The sequence below is a fragment of the Oreochromis niloticus genome, linkage group LG19 (genome assembly GCF_001858045.2).
Source record: "Oreochromis niloticus isolate F11D_XX linkage group LG19, O_niloticus_UMD_NMBU, whole genome shotgun sequence".
NCBI classification, from domain to species: Eukaryota; Metazoa; Chordata; class Actinopteri; order Cichliformes; family Cichlidae; genus Oreochromis; species Oreochromis niloticus.
The window spans coordinates 14191691-14214390 of record NC_031983.2 but is presented as its reverse complement, the minus strand read 5'-3'; the positions used below and the strand labels follow the sequence as shown (position 1 = coordinate 14214390).

General features: G+C 40.6%; 1 protein-coding gene across 3 annotated transcripts in view; it reads left to right on the top strand.

The window, feature by feature from the left end:
• rcan3 (regulator of calcineurin 3) overlaps window positions 1-22383 on the top strand; it is a 43001-nt gene extending 20618 nt beyond the window's left edge. For 2 of the 3 annotated variants that reach the window (XM_005477147.4, XM_003453215.5), the window contains 3 exons: window positions 14412-14585; window positions 15452-15623; window positions 19218-22383. In XM_005477147.4, the coding sequence (XP_005477204.1) occupies window positions 14412-14585; window positions 15452-15623; window positions 19218-19372 (501 nt within the window). In that variant the 3' untranslated portion in view covers window positions 19373-22383. The remainder of the gene's footprint in view (window positions 1-14411; window positions 14586-15451; window positions 15624-19217) is intronic. The other variant, XM_005477148.4, reaches the window with a different exon arrangement.
• The last annotated feature ends 317 nt before the right edge of the window (window positions 22384-22700 follow it).

Genomic DNA, 22700 nt, shown 5'->3' with positions numbered 1-22700 from the left:
ATTCTGTTGTGGTGTGGCACTTCATAACAGCTCCAGTTTCTCAGTTGGGCCCTTAGGGAAAATCAGCTGCCCACCCCCGCCTTAGGACACATCAGATACAGGTATTTGATAAACTGTCGGTCAGGAAAGCAGTTCCAATCAGATGAGTTCAAAATGAGCTTCAGGACCCCACCTTTGGCACCACAACATGCCAAGTTTGAGGCTTAAAAGGCTATGCAGATGGTCGGCCAAAGCTTGGCTCACCCGCTAAACCCTTTGGAAATTCCATGTCAGAATATATTCCCTCACCTGCTGCCTGCATGTCTGCTTGTCTGATCTGACTCATCACCAAAAATGACTGAAATACGAAAAGGGTGAAGGAATTCAAAATAAAGTAGCAGTATAAGGGGCTGTAGTGCAGCCTGGAGGTATAAGGACTTATCTGGCATACAAACTCAAAATAATCCCTCTGTGGTTCTCACACTTAAGTGCTGTTGTGCTCTGGTGATGAAGGCTAATTTTCTACCCTACAGAAGCTTAAATCTCAGTCACCACACCCAGCTTATATTTTTTTATTCATTCATTTATTTATTAGCAGTTTAATGTTTATCACTAAACTTACCAAGCTATTCCAGTAACATGTACGTAGATGGATTGTTGAAGTTTCATTTCCATCTCTTAATGATGTCGTTGTGCTTGTTTGCTCCTGTTTTATCCTGTAAACATGTAACACAAAAACAGTCCAAGTTGACAACTGACTCATCCTATGGTCTGTGGCCCCTAGCTAGCCAGGCAGCTGCTGTGATTGCTCCCAGGTCTGACAGTTTCTAAACCACTGCAGACCAGCCAAGGTGAAAGACAACAATGTATCACCCTGCAGTTGTTCTCCAATTATAGGAGATTAAAATTTCCCTAGGGGATGTTAGAGTAAGAAAAACGACTTACGAGCTTCACCGTGGAACCTCTAAAGTGTTGATTATTTAGGATTTCGACTCACTCGTGACCTAATGTCTCTTAATTTATGGTACAGTTCATGATTGTGTGTTTCAAAGGGAGTCTAGGGTTGGATGTGCCATTTCTTTCACTGTGAAAAACCTTCATTAAAACCTGCTGCTCCTTTAGATCGTCCGTCCTCCTCTGACAGGCTTGACACAGACAGGGGCAGGCCAGTCTGATCAGAGGACAGTCTTCACTAAAGCTTCCTGTCAAACTGCTCTTATCAGCCCACCTCTCACAGACTCCGCCAAAGAAAAGGGGGTATGTGCACAATTAAAACAGCAGACAGAGGACTGAATGGCACAACGAACACAAGTAACCCTGGTTTCTAGTGCACTGAGAGTGATGGAGAGCACAGAAGAAGAGGGCAGATTAAAGGCATGTGGGGAGCACGCTCAGATTGAGCCCACCTCCCCGTCAGCCTATTCTTGTTTTTTTTGTATTATCATTTAACCAGATCTGAGCCTGTCTGAGGCCCATGTTTTTATTACTATGCCTAAATCTGTAGATGACAGATAATAATCGGAATGCTGTTTTGTTGCAAAGCACTTTGGGTGAACTTAAGTGGATTGATGCTATTTATAGACCCGTCAAGGAAAGATTAAGCAGTGTTGGTGTTTGAAAGGGGAACATGAAGAAAAACAAGTGAGTGCTTTGACATGGTTGAAAATGCCGCGGCTCGGGTCTTTGCTGATTACATCATTAATGAGACAGACTGAGAGGCTACGCACAGGGTAGGTTGTTGTCATAATAATGGGAAGGCTGATGGCGCAGAAGGCTCTTTTTTTTCCAGAAAGTGCTTGGGATCCATTTTAGAGGAAACAAAAGGACTGTTGGTGTGAAGTTCGGCAAGGCCGGAGGTGCAGGTTGACATGCACACCTCATGTCATTACCTGCAGAATGTACCAGCATAAGCAGATGACAGCATGGGACACATTTTGAAGGTCGTAGCATGTTTTGGCATGCTGTGAATGTATTTTAGGACAAAGCTTGCCTTTGCAGTTACAGTTACCATGCATGCTTGATTTGATGTTGACACTTGCATGTCTTTTTTTTATTTTAAATATCCACTTGCGCCTGTTGACCTGCTCTTTCTCTTGACAAGTACGTCTCTGGTTTCACTCAGTCGCAAAATATGTGTGTGTTGTTTCTTTTTTTTGGAGGGGGGGGGTAATTATGATGCCTATGTAGTGCTTTACACATTTGCCTAACAACCAAAAGATCTCCACTTTGATCCCGGGAGGAGACACAAATCCCTGTTGGGTCGCGTCAGGAAGGGCATCCGGTGTAGAAATCTGGCAAATCGAACATGCTGAGCTACCCACTGGGACGACCCCTTGTGAGTAAGGGAGCAGCCGAAAGTATCTCTATGATACATTTAACACATCAGTGTTGCTGGAGAAAACAGCATTTTGACATCATGACCTCTTCACACTTATAGCTCCATCGGTTCTCTCGACAGTCAGACCCGGCTCATCATGAGTACAGCTATTTTCGACTTATGCCTGATTTCCCCCACACAGAAGACTCTAGTAACACTGACACACTCACACACTCCAACCACAACAGTGAGTCAGCGGACTCGCAGACCTACAGACAAACATCTCTGTCAGCAAACACAAACAGCACCTCGCAGAGGACACTGGGAGAATTTTCCATCCACCTGGGTCACTTTCCATTTGTCCCGTCGACTGTCTGTCTCTCGGCCTGTCTCTCACTTCCCTCCGTCTGTTCTCACGCTGTGCTGTTGCAGAAACCGCGCTGGTTATGAGGAAGGAGACGAGATCTGATGACTAATCTGCTCTTTTGTTGTTCAGCAAAACTGAAGAGTGATTTTGCTGACGTCTGTGATGTTTTCATTCTTTCCCACTGTCTTTTTTTAATGTGCTACGTTACATAACATGTTGTCATCGCGCTTCATTTAGGAAGTTTATTTTAAGCATATAAACAGCACAGGAAGGTAAAAAGCAAGATACCAGACCATAGTTTTATATAGAGATATTTTTTAATCCTTTGTTTCAACCCTGAATATATATGTATATACATATATATATGTGTGTGTGTGTGTGTGTGTGTGTGTGGCTCCAAGGCCTCTGGTAGAGGACCTGAGCTTGAGGGGTAACGATTGCCCGAAGGGTGAGTGTGGAATTTTTTTTATATAGGCCTTATGTACAATATAGCAGAGCAAAGATAAAAATATACATGTATCCGTCCCACTTAGGCATACTCTAGGGAAATACCACTGACAGAGCTCTTAGTGCATACTCAATAATCATGCATTAGATTTGAGCGTTCATGTTATCTTAGACTCACCTTTAAAAACATTGTTGTGATGCTGCCTGACCAGGTGTTTGTGTAAGGTAAGAGGCAGAGAAGCAACAGGAGGGTAGGGTAGGGAAGGCAGAATGGATGTAGACATCGGCAGTATCATTTTCTGTGCTGGTAGGAAACTAGATCTGCATTTTGGCAGGGTTGAGCGATCCTGGGTCTGAGCAGTGGGCTCAGGTGTGCCTGTTCCCCCCACTCTGGGCACTAGGCAAGCAGCGTTCACATTTGCCTGAAACCCTAGATAAGTGCTCGGGCTCAGGTGTCAGCTAAAGGTTAGTGCTGTGTCCGTTAGGGTGACGTAGAACAAAGGACATGCTCCTGGCTTGGGTGTCTGGTTACCATGTAGCCAAGATGACATGACTGTGTGATAAGATTAGATGCAAAATAAAAAAGGTCTTGCAATGGAATGTAGGGGCTCCCAATTTACTTACCGAGGACAAAGAGTGCAGAAACGGCGTCATGCAGTCACTGGTCTTTGTTATTGAAGGTTCTTGTGGAACATAATTTTCTTGTCAGAATTTCCAATTAGATTTCCTGTCTCAGAAAAATGGCTGTGAGAATGCAAGGGCCTGAAAAAGCAACATCAAGCCAATTACTAAGGAAAAACACAGCAAGGCGACAGAACAGTTTTACATATCCTGCAGTCTATGGAGTATACACAGAATAGTGAAAACTAAGGGCAAAAACTAATAATATTAAGTGTAGTGCTGTCAGTTTATCCATATGGGGCAGATAGATTAATAGATTATGCATTCAATTGTATATCATAAATTAAACACACTTATGAGTCCCAGTTTCTAAAAGCAAGTACATTTTTCTTTTTGTGCAATCTTACTTTTATTTATATAACGCCAAATCACAACAACAGTTGCCTCAAGGGAACTTATATTGTAAGGTAAAGACCCTAAAATAATAAAAAGAAAACCTCAACAATCAAACAACGCTCTTTGAGGAAGAATTTGGTGACAGTGGGAAGGAAGAACTCCCTTTTAACAGGAAGAAGCTTCTGGTAGACCCAGGCTCAAGGAGGAGCAGCCATCTGCTGGGACCAGTAAATCAAACACTGTGGAGTTTTGGGACTTTCAATGTCTTAATATAAGGAATTTGACATGTCATTATAAACTATTGGGCCATGGAAGTTTCTGTCCTCTTTCAGAGCAATTCATAAGGAATTAAAAGTACATTGGTGCATGTGATGCATGTGATGTGGTGCATGTGATGCATCTAAAGTCATGCTTTTACCATTTTGAATCACTGTCCATAATATTTCTGCAACAAAACATGGTGATGTAACTGTGCAGCATGCTCCTGCCTTTGTTTCTGCACTGCTTAATCATCACTAGAGACGCTGTATCACCACAGAGCAATGCACTGATTGCCACCAGAGATGTTGAAAGAGGGTAAAATGCAAGAGTGAGCAGTAGGAAGTGAGAGTGGTGAGCTCATTTGTCTGTACTCTGCGGCCTGAGTGAAGGACTGTTGGTGTGGCATCTTTTAGCCACCTTATGTAATGTTGTGTAACTCTCTGGATTATCGTCACCTTAAAAGTGTACGGATCTGCGTGCGAGCCAGCTAGAAATTTTATGTGTGTGCTTGTATCACCATCTGCGTGTTCTGCCTAAATGGAGCTGAAGAAGAAAAGCTCCAGCTTCCATAAAAAATAGTTTTAGAAAACCCATAATGACCACGTTGGTGGTAATAGGATTAATGAGTCTCCCTGTGCTATAAACTGATTTCTAGCTCCCTGTCGTGGACACGTTGTGCCCTTGGCAGTGGCAGCATAGCACTGCAGCGTTGGGCCCTGTCAATTCAGCTCATTGCTCAAGGTATTTATTCACCTGTATAACACTTGGCCCATTCACATGCCTTTCCAGTGTTTTCGTAGCCCTCACAATGAAGACAAAGCTGTTAATCACAGATTGTTCTCATTGTTTTGTAATACTAAGGATTTGCTGCTGTGCTCATGTTAATGGCTGATTTGAGGAAAGCTGTGATTCCCTGTGTTGGTACAGGTCACTGCACACACGCACACAAACACACACACACGCACAATCTTTATCCGGAGTTTATCCAGTGATACTGAGTCAGATTTTTTTTTTTCTCTGACACATTACCTAATCCTAAGTAGTCACAAGCTAACAGTAGCTTACAATGTTTGCTATTGCTAAAACACTGACCCCTAACCTCCAGGCTGAATGTAGCCGTAACAGCCAACAGAAACCACTGAACATCTCATAATACACTCGAGCTATAATTTGTATGCAGCATGTTTCAAGCGTATTGTAAAATACTAAAGTACTTTATCTTTCAGTCCAGGGATTTTACGTTGGTTTTTGGAAACTCTCTGGTGTTGGATTTTGGCTCTTTTGGGGGAGCACTAGTTTGCATACCTGCACCATCTCCACCAAGCATATAAAACAATACCAGACAGAAAATTCGTTGATGTTGATTGCATTGCTTATTGCATTACTTATATACTGTGTACTCTCCAAATACTTGAACAGTTGATATATGAAATATTTTCTTATGCAGTTTATTGAACTATTTATGCCAATGAAGCCGTGTTGAGCTGAACTTCAATTTAATTCAATTTTATTTATACAGCGCTAAATCTCAACAACAGTGGCCTCGAGGCGCTTTATATTGTAAGGTAGACCCTACAAAAATACATACAGAGAAAACCCAACAATCATATGAACCCCTATTAGCAAGCACTTTGGCGACAGTGGGAAGGAAAAACTCCCTTTTAACAGGAAGAAACCTCCGCCAGAACCAGGCTCAGGGAAGGGCGGGGCCATCTGCTGCGACCGGTTGGGGTGAGAGAAGGAAGACAGGAACTTAAATGACTGCGATCGGAAAAAGAGTCCTGTAAAAAATGCATATATATCTATAGATATAGATATATATGCATATATATATATGCTAACATCTGAGACTTTTAAAAATGTCTCTTCCTTTGTATACAATGACCAGGAAACCGTGGAGAATGATTTTTAGCTGTATACAATGGAAGCTGCAAATGTTGGCAGTTATCCCCACAGGTAAAGTCATCAGATAATAGCAGATGGGTTCCCAGATTGCCAGTTTACTAAATTTCAAAGAATTTACAAAGAAGCTGGAAAAAAAGCGGTGGTAAAATTCAGCGGATATATAAAATTAGAATCTACGTTTAATAAAGTCACTTCCAAGCCATTTGAGTTATTGACTTTCAGTTTTTTATTCATGCCAAACAGATAAACTATTATGTAGTGTACAGATGTTTCACTCAAGTTAGAAGGTTTTCAAATTCCTGCTTTTACTTTAATACTAATGTGAACATGGCTAGAACAATTATCAGTAATCTGAAATGGAAAAAAAGGTGACTAACGAGGTCTAATAAATAATTTCCCTTTATTTAGACGCTATATGAGGAGTAGATAATGGATGTTAGTGGTACTGCACAATAAATGAAACTTAAAAACCTAAAAAAAACTCAAGAAATCCTCTTTGTAATCTGAGTTTTTATTTATTTTTTGACTGTGACTTTTCTAATATCTGCCACTTGAAGGGTCTTCTATATTTTAATATAATACATATTCAACTGGAAAGCGATTAGAGAAAGTATACTGGAACAGAAATGCATGCAGGTACAGTTATTTTTCATCCAGCTCCATCTGTTATCTCTACAATCAGATCTTCCTTCTTTGTTCGTCCTCATTACACTGGTTCCAGTTTGGTCCTTTAGGGAGGACGGTAATTAAAAACGATCGTCTACACACTTAAGAAAAGAATTTTCTTAATTATTCCAGCATGATCTATTTTTAGTGTAACACCATCCCCGACTCACCCAGAAGCTCTGTGGCCTAGTTTGTTGATTTTCACCCAAATCCAATTCAAGCGTGAGGGTCTGGATTAGACTGTGTTAAAGTAGGCACGTGTCGCAGAGAAAGCTGAGTAATTCCCCAGAGGAAGGGGAAAAAAACAAAACCCTTCTTCACGTCCCAATTAGGTTTGGTTAATCTTTTCATTTTGATCCAAAACGCCAAATGGTGTAATTCAACATGGAACTGAACAAGCTTGTGGATTACAGTCATGGATTGTGCTCTCCGAGGTCCAGGGTGATTGAAATACTGTACAGGATTAAACGGGAAACTAGATAAAAATGGAGCATTGTGGCCCAGTCAGTCAATTTAAATCAAGGAAATCTCAGATAAACTTGTTGGAAATGGGGTGCGTGGCCTGCTAATGTGCATATTTAACATGGTGAAAGGGTGAATTTGAACTGAAACGACATTTTTCACCTAAACCTAAAGTTGTCTAAGGCTAAACATGTAATCATAGGGTTAAATTTAACCAAATCCTCTTTCATTGTAGTTTTTATTATTCTGTATTAGTTTAACTTACCCACCAACCTGGGTTGTTATAGTTATGCTACTCTATTATTTGCTCGACCATTATTGTCTATCTGAAGAATCCTGAGAAACGGTTTCTGGCCAAGCATCAATCCAAATAACCCTTAATTTAAATGCTGTTATTGTAATTTTATTTTTCCTTTTTCCTGAAAAAAATGACAAACTACTAAAGGTCCAAAATTGTTACAGATGAATATTGAATACCTTTTCTGCATTACCTATTATTTTGACATAATTAATTATATTTGTGCACGCGTGATGCATTTTCAGGCATCATCAAAGAAATAATGGAACATGTAGCTGAGTTGCAGATGATGCTACTCGCTCGTTCCCGGCAGTGACGGCAAACAAACAGCTAAATAAATGGACCTTATGTAACTCCATAAACAGCACAATGAGCTGACAAACACAACAATAAAAATTGACAGCGTGTAGGCGCTTTTGTGGAAACATCGCAATTTGAACATAGCTTGCTGAGAATACATTCCAGTATTTGTCCAGTGTGTCTGAAATCATTTATCCGTCAGTAAGAACAGGAAGAACCTGCAGGTCTGCTGAGTGTTAGTGCTGTTTACATATTAAAGAAACTTAATCTCGCTTTTACATAAGACGGGAAAACACTTCAAGTCACAGTCATCTGATACTTGACCAATTCATTAGGTGGAGAAGGTGTGAAGTAGATCCTGTGGATTTTTTTTCTCTAACCAGCTTCCTGTTTGTCTCACCACTGCTCTTTAAATCACTACTTTCTTTTGTTCTGCCACCGAAAACCATGTTGACATTTCCCAGTAAACTTGCACACCTCATCCCTATGCTGTCTGATCTTTTTTTTAAGTGTGGTTGTGTGTCAAGACCATGAGCTTGCTGCCTCACAGTGCTGGTGAATGTGAGCATGCACACAGTTATGTCCTTTTTCCACTGCGGTGACAGCCTTCCCTTTACAGTCAGGAGCATAACTACCCTATTAACCCAAGGGGGAAGCATCTGAAAGGAAGGCCCTGGAGCAACTGCAAGAGAGGTTGCAGCTTACTAGCAAGCTTAGTGTCTTTTGTGCTAGTTTGCAATTGTGCCTCCCTATTTGTTGGGTCTCCTCTATGCATCTTCCCCCCTTCACAGACAGTTCCTGAACTGCTGCTTTTGATTGCACATCTTTTTATGTGTATGCTAGTTATGGCTAATATTACCTAATGCAAAATTGATAATTATATGTAAAAGCTAATTTGCATTTTCCCACTTTATACTAGTAGAAGCATTCAAGAGGACCTTTTCAAGTGTATTTTTAGGGGCCGTCTTGCTGCTGGAAGCATGAAATCATTTTTATATATGAGGAAATAAAATTCAGATTAAAAGAATATCTGTAGTTTTTTAGTGAAAACAAGTAAAAACTAAGATCATGCAATCATACAATAAAATACTTGCTTGCAAATAAATCTGCGAGTTGTCCAACACGCTTGCATGCACACGTGGAGGTCATAAAGATGGCAATTGTTCTGTCAAAAATGTTGAAATGAAGGCACAATTAAGTTAAGAGGTTGCCATCATTAAAAATGCACAACCTGATAATGACCTTCAAAATGAAGTCCATGAAGACTGCCCTATAATACAATTATAAAAAAAATGCTCATAAATTCACAGAAAATGTTTGATTATTTTATTTTTTACTGTGGACTTGCTGTAAATAATCACTATTAGTTAATTATTTTTTGTGTAGTGTGAATTGCAATTGGGGGATGGAAGCCTCTTTCAATAGGAAAAGCTGTAAAACATGAAAATACAATTAAAAGGTAAAAATCTGTGCACTCCTTCCCATTTTCTAAAATTGTCCAGTGGGCCTGTTTGGAGTCCTTGCAGGGCCGGTTCTGGTCCGCGGGCCTTATGTTTGACACCCCTGACCTAAAGATTCAAAAAGAAAATACAAATATATGCAAACAAACTAAGAGCCAAACCGAAAATACTTGACAAATAAGTTCAGAAACTCATAACTCAGGGTCCAAAAAACCGAGGACCATGACAGGTTTAGCTTGAATGTTTTGACAGAGTAGCTCTGTTACACAACAATAGGGCAGAGGCAAAATCAAAGACAGGAAAGTAAGGGAATCCGGCTCGTGGAGCTATACTTGACATGGAGAAATGTGCGGTCTACACCAAAGACTACACCTTTGCTGTAGGATGTGACTTCACACATCCTCCTTTTGACTCTCTCCACTCTACACACACTGGAATTCTCCCGTGAGCAACAGCCTTATTATAAACAGCAGCAAATTTTATGTTCTGAAGCTATTCGTTGCTATTCGAAGCTATTCCAGCTTGTTCTTATTTTCAGGTTTGTTTGTTTTTTGGAGGTGTGAAGGTTTGTTTTTTTTAATCTTCTGTGTTGAGAATGAAAAACAGGACGTGCTCTTCGCTTCTTCTCCCTCACCTGTTGTCCTTCGGGCTCTCACAGGACACACAGTACTGGTAGGATTTTGTGCAGTTAAAAGCGGTCGTCCTTCAGCTGTGCTTAGAGACGAATGGCGCTGCCCAATTATTTTATTATGCAGACTTCCCTGTGCGTGAGTGTATAGTAGGCGTATTGTATTTGTGTGGGTACCTACAGCTGTGGAAACACAGTGAAGAATCATGAACGCTTTGTCTACATCACCCACAGGCTTGCTCAATTGCTCTCTGTGTCTCTCTCACACACACACACACTACACAAGGAAACAAAGGGAGTAGGTCACCACAGGGAACATTGCGATGGCAGATGAGCAGGGCACTTTTCAGCCACATGTAACTCAACAACCCCTCTCTTCTTCCTCGTTTCCCCTCGTCTTCCTCCTCTCATTCCTTTAGCATGTTTGCTCATAGAGGCCACATAAATTAGTGATCAGCACGCTCACTTGTTACGCACCAATCGGTCGTGGGTTTATCAGCACTGGCATATGGTGGCGTAAAACAAACATTGCCTGCTATTATGGAACATGATCTCAGAGCTTTCCCACGTCTTTGCACATGCCAAAACATCAATTTGGGTTAAGGAAGTCACCGCTGTGTATGTGGGCGTATGTGTGTGTGCCTCTGTGTATGCAAATGACAACCTTATCAGTTTTACACATGGAGTTTTGATGACATCTGAGTCATAGAAGCTGGCCAAGGCTCATGGAAAATTCACAGTGTGAATAAGGGCTGAAGCGGGCTCTACAGAGAGGCTCAACAAGTGTCTTTGTTGTTATACTCAAGTCACGATTACACCAAAATCAGGAGCAACTGTAACAAACAGTAGACTGATGTAAAATGCTCTGAAATGTACATCAAGATCTTGCAATCCAAATGCTACCAACCTCCCACCCCAGTGTGCTCATAACCAACAAACGTGTCTCTTATGATAAACACCGACTCCGACTGTGACTCATGAGTCTGTCTGCAGTCAATTTCCTTTAGCTATATGACGCTTTAAAGCTTTTTTGAGGTGATTGCTTCAGTCTCTTCATTTTAGTCACTGCATCGTTAATATCTTAATTTAGTGCGAGCATGCTCACCAGCATCCTTTTCTTTTTAGCTCAGATAAACCAAATGTACACCATCTGCTCAGTAAAAGGGAAAAAAAGTTAAGAAGAAGCTAGAAAATTGTACTGAACAAATGCTTCCCTCAAGCATTCGTCTTGAGGGAAGAAAAAACTTCAAGTGAATGCTAATTTTGCTTTACACCTGCCGAATGTGTAAGCAGCTGTTTCCTAACATGCTTTCCATAGTGTAGGCTGTTAAGTTTGAAGCTTATTTTGCTCGTCTAAAGTGACCACAAAAGCCAGTCTATGCAGATTTTAACAGGCTCACTGTTCATTTATTAAATATAAAATTGAAATTTAAGACTCAGGGAGGGCAATCCATGGTTGGGGGTGAAGGGAAAAGGCTAGGACAAAGACATGACGTGGAAGAGAGCCAGAGTTTAATAATAACCAATAATTAAATGCAGACAGGTGTATAAACACAACAGAAGAAGAAACACTCAGTGCATCATGGGAATCCCCCAGCAGCCTAGACTTTTTGCAGCATACCATACAAACTATGGGCAACTGCAGCAATCTGATAGCATCCAGAGCTATCACTAGGAGGGTTTTATGCCTCTTTGCTAGCATCATTCATCAGAAATTCAGGGAAAACACATTTTTCCCTAGGCCTCCGTAATTAGGTTTTAGTATTTCACTTATGTAAAACTGAGTGGCTCACAAGAGACAGATGGATTTATAAATCTCTGTTATTAGGATTACTATGTACCCTCTCTGATGCAATATGTAATATGAGAAGTAACATCTTGACATGTTGCCTCTCCTGCTATTTATGCACAACTTTGAGCGTAGAGCATTCATTTTAAATCAACATACTTAACTCCCAGCTCTCCCATTATATTTAGCAATAAGCATGGCTCTTCAATCTTCTCTGGCTTTGAGGGATTCTTGCGCTTTAATTGCTAAGTTTCACTTAAAAGGAGTCAAGATATTCACACATTCCTAACTTGACCTCTTTTCCTAGCGTCTTAAGTACGCACCTTGTATGGTGAAGTCCAAATCTGACTAAAAATGGTATCACATGGCCTGTAGGTGAAGTCACTTCTGACGTTAAGCCAGCTACCCCGAGGTGTTCAGCAACAGAAGATCTGATGCACTTACATGGGGAGAAGAAGTGAAAATAAAACAAAAGGGGAAAGGGGGGAGGATTAGGAGTAAAAGCGCTAATCTTCTTTTTTATTTTTCACCAAATTGTTTGACCACAGTGAACAGCACACTGCAGCATGATGGTAGCTGACAGCTTGCTGAATCATTTAGAGCTGTGCATGTGTCAGATAGTGTGATTATGTGATTTCTCTACAGAGAGGCCTGTATTATAAAGCATATATATTTACTGTGTCAACAAAAAAGACAAGGCACTGAGATATAGCAGCTATATATTAATACAAATGCATGATGGCTTTTTAAAATCATTATTAAGTGTTTACTTTATGTATATGGTAGAATATCAACTTCCATACATTCACTGTGAACTGATTAGTCACTTAGTAATTAATCGATCATTTAGGTGGAAACACCAATGATTTGAGTCAGTTTCAGCATCTATGTTCAGATGTTTGTGTCTTGCGTTATAGTAAAAAGATATTTTATTAAAAAACAGCTTTTTTTAGACCAAAAAAATTGAATAAAAATGAATGAAAACAGCTCTTTTTTATATGAATATGGACATTTTAGCATGTCAGTGCTGTGTTTGCAGCTTGACTTTAATTTATGATGCCCAGACTTTTATGTGTTGCTTGTAGTTTGACTATATACAGTCTGAAAGTGTTAAGATTTTTTGCGTTAAATGTCAAACAAGGCCAGATGAATATGTGCCAGATTCTGGCAAGTCTTCTCCAATAAGACACAGGGCTGACACGACACGCAGAGAGAGCCCAGAACTCATCTCGGTGTGCTGAGTGTACAGATTTTCAGTGTATCCTGTCACTTAGGTGTCACTAATGTACAGAGGCAGATCTCACAGCCGACATGCTGCCTGTATTCCTTCAGGTAACGCTCACCTTTTCCATCCTGGTGATAGCTGCTGTGTCAGCTCAACAGGGAAAGTGCTGTTGGATTATTTTAGTTTCTAGCTTCCACTGACAGAAGAAAAATTCAGCTCAGATAAAAATCTGTCTGACAATAACAGAAATGGGCACTGACTTGAGAGCAGCGTTTACCAGTAGACAATGGCACCGCTGATTGCAAACACGTGGCTCTTAAGACACATGATTAAAGTAAAGGCAAACGCCCATATCCACATACTTAACTATGTTTTTGCATTAACTTTCAGGACATAGTGAAGAAGTGTTAAGTAGAAATGATTTGTAATGGCTGCATTACCCAAGTTGAGCACAACAAGAACTAAATTAAAGATGTAAAGGACCTGCACTGGCAGAAGACCACATTCAGTCGATCATCCTTCTTTGTTCTTGAAAGAGGGCTCGTTTGATAGTCATTGTTGCTAGGATTCAAAGAGTAGCACTACTGATTATTCAGAAACGAGCTCCCCTGGTGGCCTCTTACTTTCTTTTTTTGCCCTCCTGCTGAGCTGCTTGATTGAGTTTACAGTTGAGGAGGCCAATTTGGTCCCCATGGAGAGGCCTGATGGCGGGGGGGGGTATGGGAATGTATAATCGGCATATAGTTCAACAAGCAGAAAATTACATAAGGATCAAAATGAAAAGACAGACAGCAGCAGAGAAGAGTGCTGGAAAATGACAGAGCTGGACGCAGAGTACTTGGTCACACGAGTTTCTCTCGTAGTGTTCTCAAATATATTATTTTGTTGTATTTGAGATATTTGATGTTATCTAGCTTTTGAGAAAACAGTGCTCAGAGAACATAGTTCATCTTGAGTAATTGCACACAAAAGAAACAACAGTTTTTAATCCAATTTTGATGATCATGAAGTTAAAGATGATGACGCTGACTCAGAAGATTTGCCTCTAGTCAACCATATCACTGTGTAAATACTATTGCCGTGGTTTGTCAGTGAATAAATGTTAACTAAGAAAACATTATTGTTTTAAGTGTTTATGAAAAAAATGTGACTTTTTTAGTCTATTTGGGTTTTTAAATGGTTTCTGTATTTCACAGTATCTGCAGGTTGTCAGCATATACGTAACATGCTCAACAATAGCCTCGATCTCTCATCAGACTTGTACATTTTTACCTTTTTTATCTTGTGCAGGAGAGGTTCGAGGCATTGTTTAGGATCTACGATGAACAGGCGACTTTCCAAATGTTCAAAAGCTTCCGGAGAGTCCGGATCAACTTCAGCACCCCAGAGGCAGCAGCCCGCGCACGCATTGAGCTACATGAGTCCGAGTTCAACGGCAAGAAGCTTAAACTCTACTTTGCTCAAGTAAGTGTCAGCTGAGGGGTCTGGGAAAGGGCAGGAAGGGGGCCTGGGAGATGGAGGATCTGAGGCAAAGCACTGCTTATTTACATAGAGAGTTAGGGCACAGTCCAATGTGTGTGCACAGCAACACAGAAAAACAAACTCAGAGAAAGAGGATGGTACACAGTCTCCTCCCAAATTCTTTCAATTTCTCTTTTTATTCCATCTTTTAGTGTTGTTTGCATCTCTGAGCCACACCTGACTGCTCCCTGAACCTATGAACCTTCCTGTCAAAACTCAGCTGTTACATGATTGAACACAAGAACACAGTTCTTGATTCCCCACCCACCCACTACACTGTAGCTGTGTGAACAAGTGTGTCTCTATGCAGTTGTGGGGAAGAGAGGGGTTGAAGGATGAATTTTACAGGTTACATACTGTATAAATTGTATTTCAATCATATTTAAATAGCTATAAATTAATGTGTAGCAAGTCCAAAACACCCAGTTTAGCTCAGTTTTAGTCGAGATTCCATCAAAGTTGTGCTTCCTGGAAAAAAATACAAGTCACTGCGACTCCAACTGAAACTCCCCTTATCGCGAATACATCATCAGTCATGACCCCTGCTGCACCTTTTAGTACTTTGATGTAAGAGGATTAAGGATTTTACAGCTTGACAGATGCCACATGTAGGTATTGTAATTACAGCAATTGGCAGCTATCAAAATGCTGAAATCCATTCATTGGAAAAAGCCTGCAATTTGAGACTTGAAGACAGAGCTTCTGACTGAAACTTCAGTTTATCCTGTGCATATAACCAGCGAACAATGAGACTTGTGTATGAATTAAGAGAACAGCCACTTCATGAGCTATCATCTTCTCTCCAATAGATCCAGAATGGTGACGAGGACATTGACAAGTCATATTTGGCCCCTCCCCAGCCAGTCAAACAGTTTCTGATCTCGCCCCCTGCCTCGCCGCCCGTGGGCTGGAGCCAGAGCGAAGACGCCACGCCCGTCATCAACTACGACCTGCTGTGCGCCGTAGCCAAGCTCGGACCCGGTCAGTACTCAAGTTCAACACGCTTGTGCTCTATGTTGGTACTCGGTGCCTACAACAGGCACAACACAGGGGAAATGGTGTGCAACAAATGTATGAAAAAATCTCCTTTGAATCATTCGTCTCTGAACAGTAACGCCGAAAAAAGCAGGAAATTATTTCATGCACCTCAGGGGGGCGATGTGGAAAGGATATTTATCTGGGAAGCAATCATGACAAAAGGAAATGGAACATTTTTGAATTATAACTCTTTTAATCTTGACTTTTACTGCAGTGCGTTAGTCACTTCTGAATAGCGTCTGAAGTACTTGTTCAGAAGTACATTTAAAGAATGCGGTGCCATTTAAAAATCTGTCTTTCTTAGTGATCTCAGCAAAGAACTTCCTGCTGCTGTGGTTTTTTGCAGAGAAGCATAAAAAAGGAAACGCCAGACTGAATCCCATGAATCAAATCCATTGTTCGGGCTATGATACATCAGCATCAAAGGTCATTGTCAGTACATATACAATGAAAGAAGAAGTGGATTCAAATGATTTTGCAAAACATACACTGACTAATGACTAAACCCCTTCATAGAAACCATAAGTGAATTTTTGGAGGTGGTGAATGTCTGTGTGTATTTTTTTTCTATCTGCAGTATTAAACTAAGATTAGAAAGTGCTGCAGGGACGATTTATTTCAGTTCATCATTGCTTATTTCAGGGATTTAGGAGGAGTCATTAAGGGAGGATGGTAAACCAATGGCAATAGTTTATAGAATCTGCCCGAGTGAATCTGCTCTGCTTTCCATTCAGTCGAGCCAAGTTCACATTCATCAATGCCACCCAGGAAAAACAAAACATCCAGTGTGGAAATAGTTGTAGCAGCTAATCTTACAATCACGTTCCTCCCCACCTCAAGAACAATGCTGTTTCATTCTTTCCATGTCTACGCAGATCAACAATTGCATCCTTGTTATTCTAAGTTTAAACAGAGTTCTAGAGGCTCTCAGAACTAAAGTTAGCTCAGTTAAACTGGCAACAGACAACTTGAGTGTTGGCATGCATGCCCAGCCTGCACGGAGCTGCCACAAATGCTAAATACCTTCCTGTTTTAAACCATCCACTCGTATCAGACTAATATGTCGGCAGATTTTATTTCTTACACACACATAGTGTAAATGATAGCAATTGGATATCGTTCAGGTCTCGGTTTGCCCTGGAGATTTTGTACCTGGTTGCATATAGAGTGGCATGGCAGTATGAAAGCTAATGAGGAACCAGTCTAAATGAGGCAGCACAAACCACCACAGTTAGACTGGCAAGTAAACACCTGCACCTCTGTCTGCCTTGTCAGCAAGATATCAGATCGCCGCAGCCTTTAGAAAATGTCACCTAACACGCACAAGAAGGTGTGCCATTTCCACAGCGTCTTTCCATGCTTGCATATGTGGATATGATCATGCTGATGAAGTGGAAAAAACAACCCGAGCGCCATTTATTATCACCAAAACTGATGATTAAACTTGCCACGTCCTCGCACACAGTTACACACACACAGTCCAGTTCGGAGGACCATTTTGACATGTTCTGCTTTTACCATAGCAACACGAGGCTTCAAGAAACTGCTTTGTTCTGCACGTCACATCCTGCCATCCAACATCAGATTAGCTCAGGGCTGCAGCACAGTACGCTGACTCCCTCTGTCAACTCCCCGCGGTAACAGCAGGACTATATTCGGTGTCCCTCTCTTGTGTTTGGCACCACGGTGAAAACCGACAAGACCAATTTCCTCCTGTCTGCCAGCTGTCTGATCTCCATGGCGACTGCGATACAATCTCACAAGAGTCCGTTTTCAATCAGAGTCCGCTGAGTTTGGCATCCAGACAAATGGCAAGAGTATTCCGGGGAATAGCTTTCTCTTGAACACGTGTCCTGATTTGTTCCTTAACCAACAGGAAAAACAGCTGTCACCATATAATAGATGCCGTACATATTTCAAACATAAAGTATATTTAATTAGTTAACCATATTAGTGCAAAATTAGTGCTACTCTAGACAGAAGGAGGAGTGTTTTTCGTCTCCTTATCGTTCATATGGGGATGTATTCAAATCCCCTCAGTGAAATCAGAGGCACTATAAGAGAGAGACAATTAAATGTGGAACTGAAATTTATGGGAGGGTTTTGGAATGGCAAAGACAAATGCAATCCAGAGGCAAAAGCTGTTTAAAGATTTACTACTTATGTAAATTTGATCATATCTGACCAATAAATATGGTGGTTGTATACATGCATTCTTAATGGTCTGGTGTCCATTGGAATAATGAATAATGCTTCAAAATAACTGGGCAGTATCCTGCCTCCAGGCATTTGAAATGGCTGGAGGCCAGAGACTTGCTTTTGGAAGGTAAAACCTAATACTGCTTTTTAAATAAAATTCCTGCATGCAGTCTCTTATTGACTAATGTGGAATATGATTGTAATATTGACCTACTTTTATACTTAAGGTTGTAAAGTTTCCTCTGGAATGTACACTACATTAAATGATTAACTTGCATGAAGCCTCTTCTACTGAGCAATGTGTTAGTCCACTTCTCAGTACTCTGAGTTTTGCCAGTCTCTCTTTACCACAGTAGTGGTGTTGCTTCATATTTAATCTGTAAATGCCCAATTACCCTTTTTTTAGTTTATTTAATTGAAAAAAAGAATGATGTACTGTGTGTGTGTATATATGTAGATTGATAGGTAGATATAATGATTAGTTTGCGTTTCATCTTCCAACAAACTCATTCTCATAAACTTAGAATTAATTAATCAATTAAAATACGTAGGTGCTGCTGCCAGTTTGTGGAAGTCGCCATGTTTCACTGCCATCTTGAATACAGTGGCTGAGACGGACATCGCTGTTCTGCCTAATTGTGTTAAGTTTGTTGATACAGACCCGCCACATATGTATTAGATGAGAAGATGAGAACTCACAAGAAAATTGTAATTCATGCTTATTTATTCTTAATATACTCAAAATTGACAAGAGCCAGCTAAACAGCTGTGGCTGGTTATAAGCCAACATTATACCAGCTAATGTTAGGTTCAAGTGTCCAGGAAATCACACTTTCCCTAAGCATAAACCGTTTGATTATATTCTCACATTGTATGAGAGTTTATTCGCCAAGTGTCCAGCAACTTAAAAGTTTCAATAACACTAGTTAAAAACAGCAGCCTTTGATGACAGAAAAATTTCAGGATATTCTCAATAACTTCACTCAGTATCATCAAGTTGGATCAGACTTCTTTAACAAGCTTACAGCCTCCTCCAGAAATAAGCATCGATACATACAGACAGCTGAGATGAACAGCTGACTAACGGCCTGCTCAGAAAGCAGCAGATTGTGGGATGTATCTGGAGTCATTTTGTTATCTGAGTACACTCACTACAGATGAACGGCAACCAGTTTTATAGGTGACTCGAGGGTTGAAGCATAAAATATCGCACATAAAATATGAAATATGATTGTCCTACAGTGGCCAGGATTATGCACTGCCGCAATTTGCTGACATCTAGCGGTGATATTTTACAGACTGTAACTCAATGGCTCTTCTCTCTTTCCATCCCCTCAGGTGAAAAGTATGAACTCCATGCAGGAACAGAGTCCACCCCCAGCGTGGTGGTCCACGTGTGCGAGAGCGAAACAGAGGAGGACGAGGCAGCGCGGCCAAAGCAGCAGATTGTGCAGACCAGACGCCCCGACGGACCCCCGAAGGTCTTCAACTAGAGAGGCCTCCCTTCCAACACCAGTGGGGCCAAGACCGCCACTTAAGCCCACAACACACCTGCCCTCTCTCTCTCGTCTCTGCACTCACAGAGAGCGTCGATGCCCCTCATTTCAGTTCAACTAAAGCAAAAAAAAAAAAAAAACAACCAACAAACATGTGTTTGTGGGGAGCGTGGCGATGGAATGAGGTGGCTTGAAGGGGATGGATGAGAATCACACACACACACTCATCACATTCTGTGGACAGCCTGGGGGAGCGGTAGGCATGCTTGCCTCCACCCCACTAATCTCCCCTCGTTTTCGGCAAGAGGGGTGGAAATACCTGTCCCTACGCAGGCACCTGTCACTTATCGCACACACTCAGCTCTCATTGCTAGTCCTGCTCAGTAGCTTGCTAGTCAGTTACGTTGTTAGCTGTACCTCTCCCTTCGTCTCACAGTCATATGTAATAATCGAAGATCTTTGGTTGAGGACATGCGATACTTAAGCAAAGATATTTCTCTTTTCTTTCTGTTTTTTAAACAATAAATTGTGTTTTCAGGTTATACATATGTATTATAAATGTTTATTTTTTTCCTCCTTTTTCATATCTGCTGGTTTGCAGCTTCCGCTCTCATTAAGACTGACTGTGTGATGTTTCCGCTCTTGTCTGCATGTATATACTGTATTACAAAAAATACGTACAGAAACACAAATACTAACAAGCTATATCAAGAAAAAGGAACCTATTTAACATCACACACAGCACGAAGCGCCATATGTGACTAACAAAGTTGTGGTGGTTGTCTGACTTTTTTTCTTTCTTTATTTTGGTTTTGCTTTTTGCCCTTTTTTTATTTGGAGAGGTGTTTTTTTGCTATACTACTAGATGTGTATACTTACTACGTATTTGATACCCCAAAACTTTTTGCATGCTAAGTTACTTCTGTAGATGAAGAGCTGAGGTGTATTTTTTTTTCTTAATTGATGTTCGTGACTCTGACAGAGGAACGGGTTGATGCAAGTGCATATTTCCACACAGGGTTGAAAGTATGTGAAACTGGGGGTAGAAAAATAAAAGCTGAATGAGTTTTTGAAAGCTTGACAGTTCAGTCTTTGACTCGACGGCAAAGTTGCATGTGTCACTTTTTTGCGATTTGACAGGTCAAACCCCCTTATTTCTTCAAAGGGGTGTCGGGACGGGGTTTGTTTTTCTGTTTTTTCTGATTCTGTTTGTTGTAATTCACAACTTTAATGTATTTTTTATGTTATTTAATCAAACCCACTATCTGTGTCAGGTTTCCTCCGAAACCTTCTACTGCTTGTTTTGCACTGAGAATCTCTTGATATCTCCAAGCAATTGTGGGACTCTTGATCGTCTCCTGCTGCGCACCAGAGTACTGCGCTGCATCTGGCTGTAAATAGCTTAGCGGGAAAAAATTGTTGAAATAGTTCCTTTAGATATTGCAGTTTACCTGAAAGCATTTTACTGAGAAAAGGGAAAATGAATCACGCCACATGAGATACCAACGGATACACCAACCAAAGCATCGACTCATCTCGCATTGTCCTAACGTAAAATGATTTCTTTCTTACTCAGAGACTCTGATCTGTATTTCTAAACATAAGGATATCATGTTTCCCCCGACCCACTTGGAGTAGTTTGTATTGAATTAGCGCTCATTTCATAAAAACATACATTCCTTAATCTACAGCTCACCTTTATTTTGTTCCAATAAAATCAAATCAGACCAGTGTGTTTCACCTCCATTGAATGAAACATTTCAGCGCTTTAAAAGCCACACAAAGGAGGCGAGTCTGAACCTCATTTGTGTCATCAGATAGCATGAAATCTAAAAGTACTTTTTGCTATGTAACAATATTAGTAAGCAAACTACAAGTCTGTGTGCATGTGAGCACTTTACTGTCAGTGTGCTGTTATTTCCTTCACATAAAAGTCTTTTTTTAAAGACAAAGTAGGAAGCACATTGTATGTCTTCAGTTTTATTTCTAGTGTTGTTTTTTGGGGTTGTTTGTTTTATCTCAAGCTAAACACCTGGTTAGCCTTTTCACCAGCATATTGCAGTGAGTGAAACACTCCACTTCCTTTTTGCTCGTGTGAACCTTTCAGGCCTTTTTTGGATCTGTGGAAGTGCGTTACGGAAAAGAGGTGTGGACGTGCAGTGCAGTTTTAGGTTTGAGAGAAGAAGAAAAAAAGAAACGAGGCAGGATGACAGTGCAGAACAAAATCGCTATCTTTGTTTTTGTGTTTGTCCACAAGAAACATTCATTTTATCTTCACGGGATATGAAATGGTTCTTTGAAATGCACCGTGTTGGCAGAGTGCACTTTTATTGGCACTACGGTTAAGCTGTCGCAGTTATCTGAGCAGACGGCAGACTGGTGGAGCTGCCGTGATGGATGATATTGTAGAGGAAGCAGCGGAGCGGAAAGAAGGACGCAAGGAAAGATTTTTTATCTCTTTTGTCATGGTGTTTTAACAAACTGGTGCATTTGGTCACAGTTGAAAAGAAAATTTATATTTATGTACATATGCCAAGTGTTTTTTCTGTTGCTGAGGCCAGTCCCGGTGTGCAGTTTGTTATGGCTTCTCTTGGCAATGTTGTAAATGGAAACAAAAAAACAAAAAACGACAAAAATGTATAACAATAAGTCCTGAAGATGCTCGATCAAAACCGACAGTCATCGTGTTGTGTTCAACATGGACTCTGTTTGAATGTTTCTTTTATTTCTGGGGAACGTCTACTAAAAAGCTCAATTATACCGTTTGTCACTGTTGTACCGTTTCCGTTGAAATCTGAATATTGTGTCTTGTATCGTAGGAATCGAGAAAACAACGTAGCAAAACGAGCAATAATTTATAGTTCTATAATACCAGTATGTGTATTTTCATGTTCTGTACTTATTTCTCAGAGATGGTCTCTGTCTCTTACAGTATCCGCTTCGATTTGTGTAGTATAATAGTCATTTGTTTCACATAGAAAAAAATACATAAAGACTTATTCTTAAAAGCTATGTTTAGTGTTGTTTATTTCAGGTGTCTTTGCTCTAGGGGCTACACTTGGGATGCAAACACAGAAACAGAATCTCAATCCATAAATTTTGATACTTTATGGTTGTGCAGAAAGTGAGCTATGTACAGTGTATGTACTGGGCTACACCTCTTAATCTTTGAATCCAGTCTTTTCCAGTCATATTACCGTAAATATCAAGCCCAGTCGTGCGGTCTGCCTTAAACATATGTGAAAGAATGAGTTTTTCTAAAGAACTCATGGAATTCAAGAGTGCTGCTATAATAGGATGCAACTGTCTCAACAAGTCACATCGT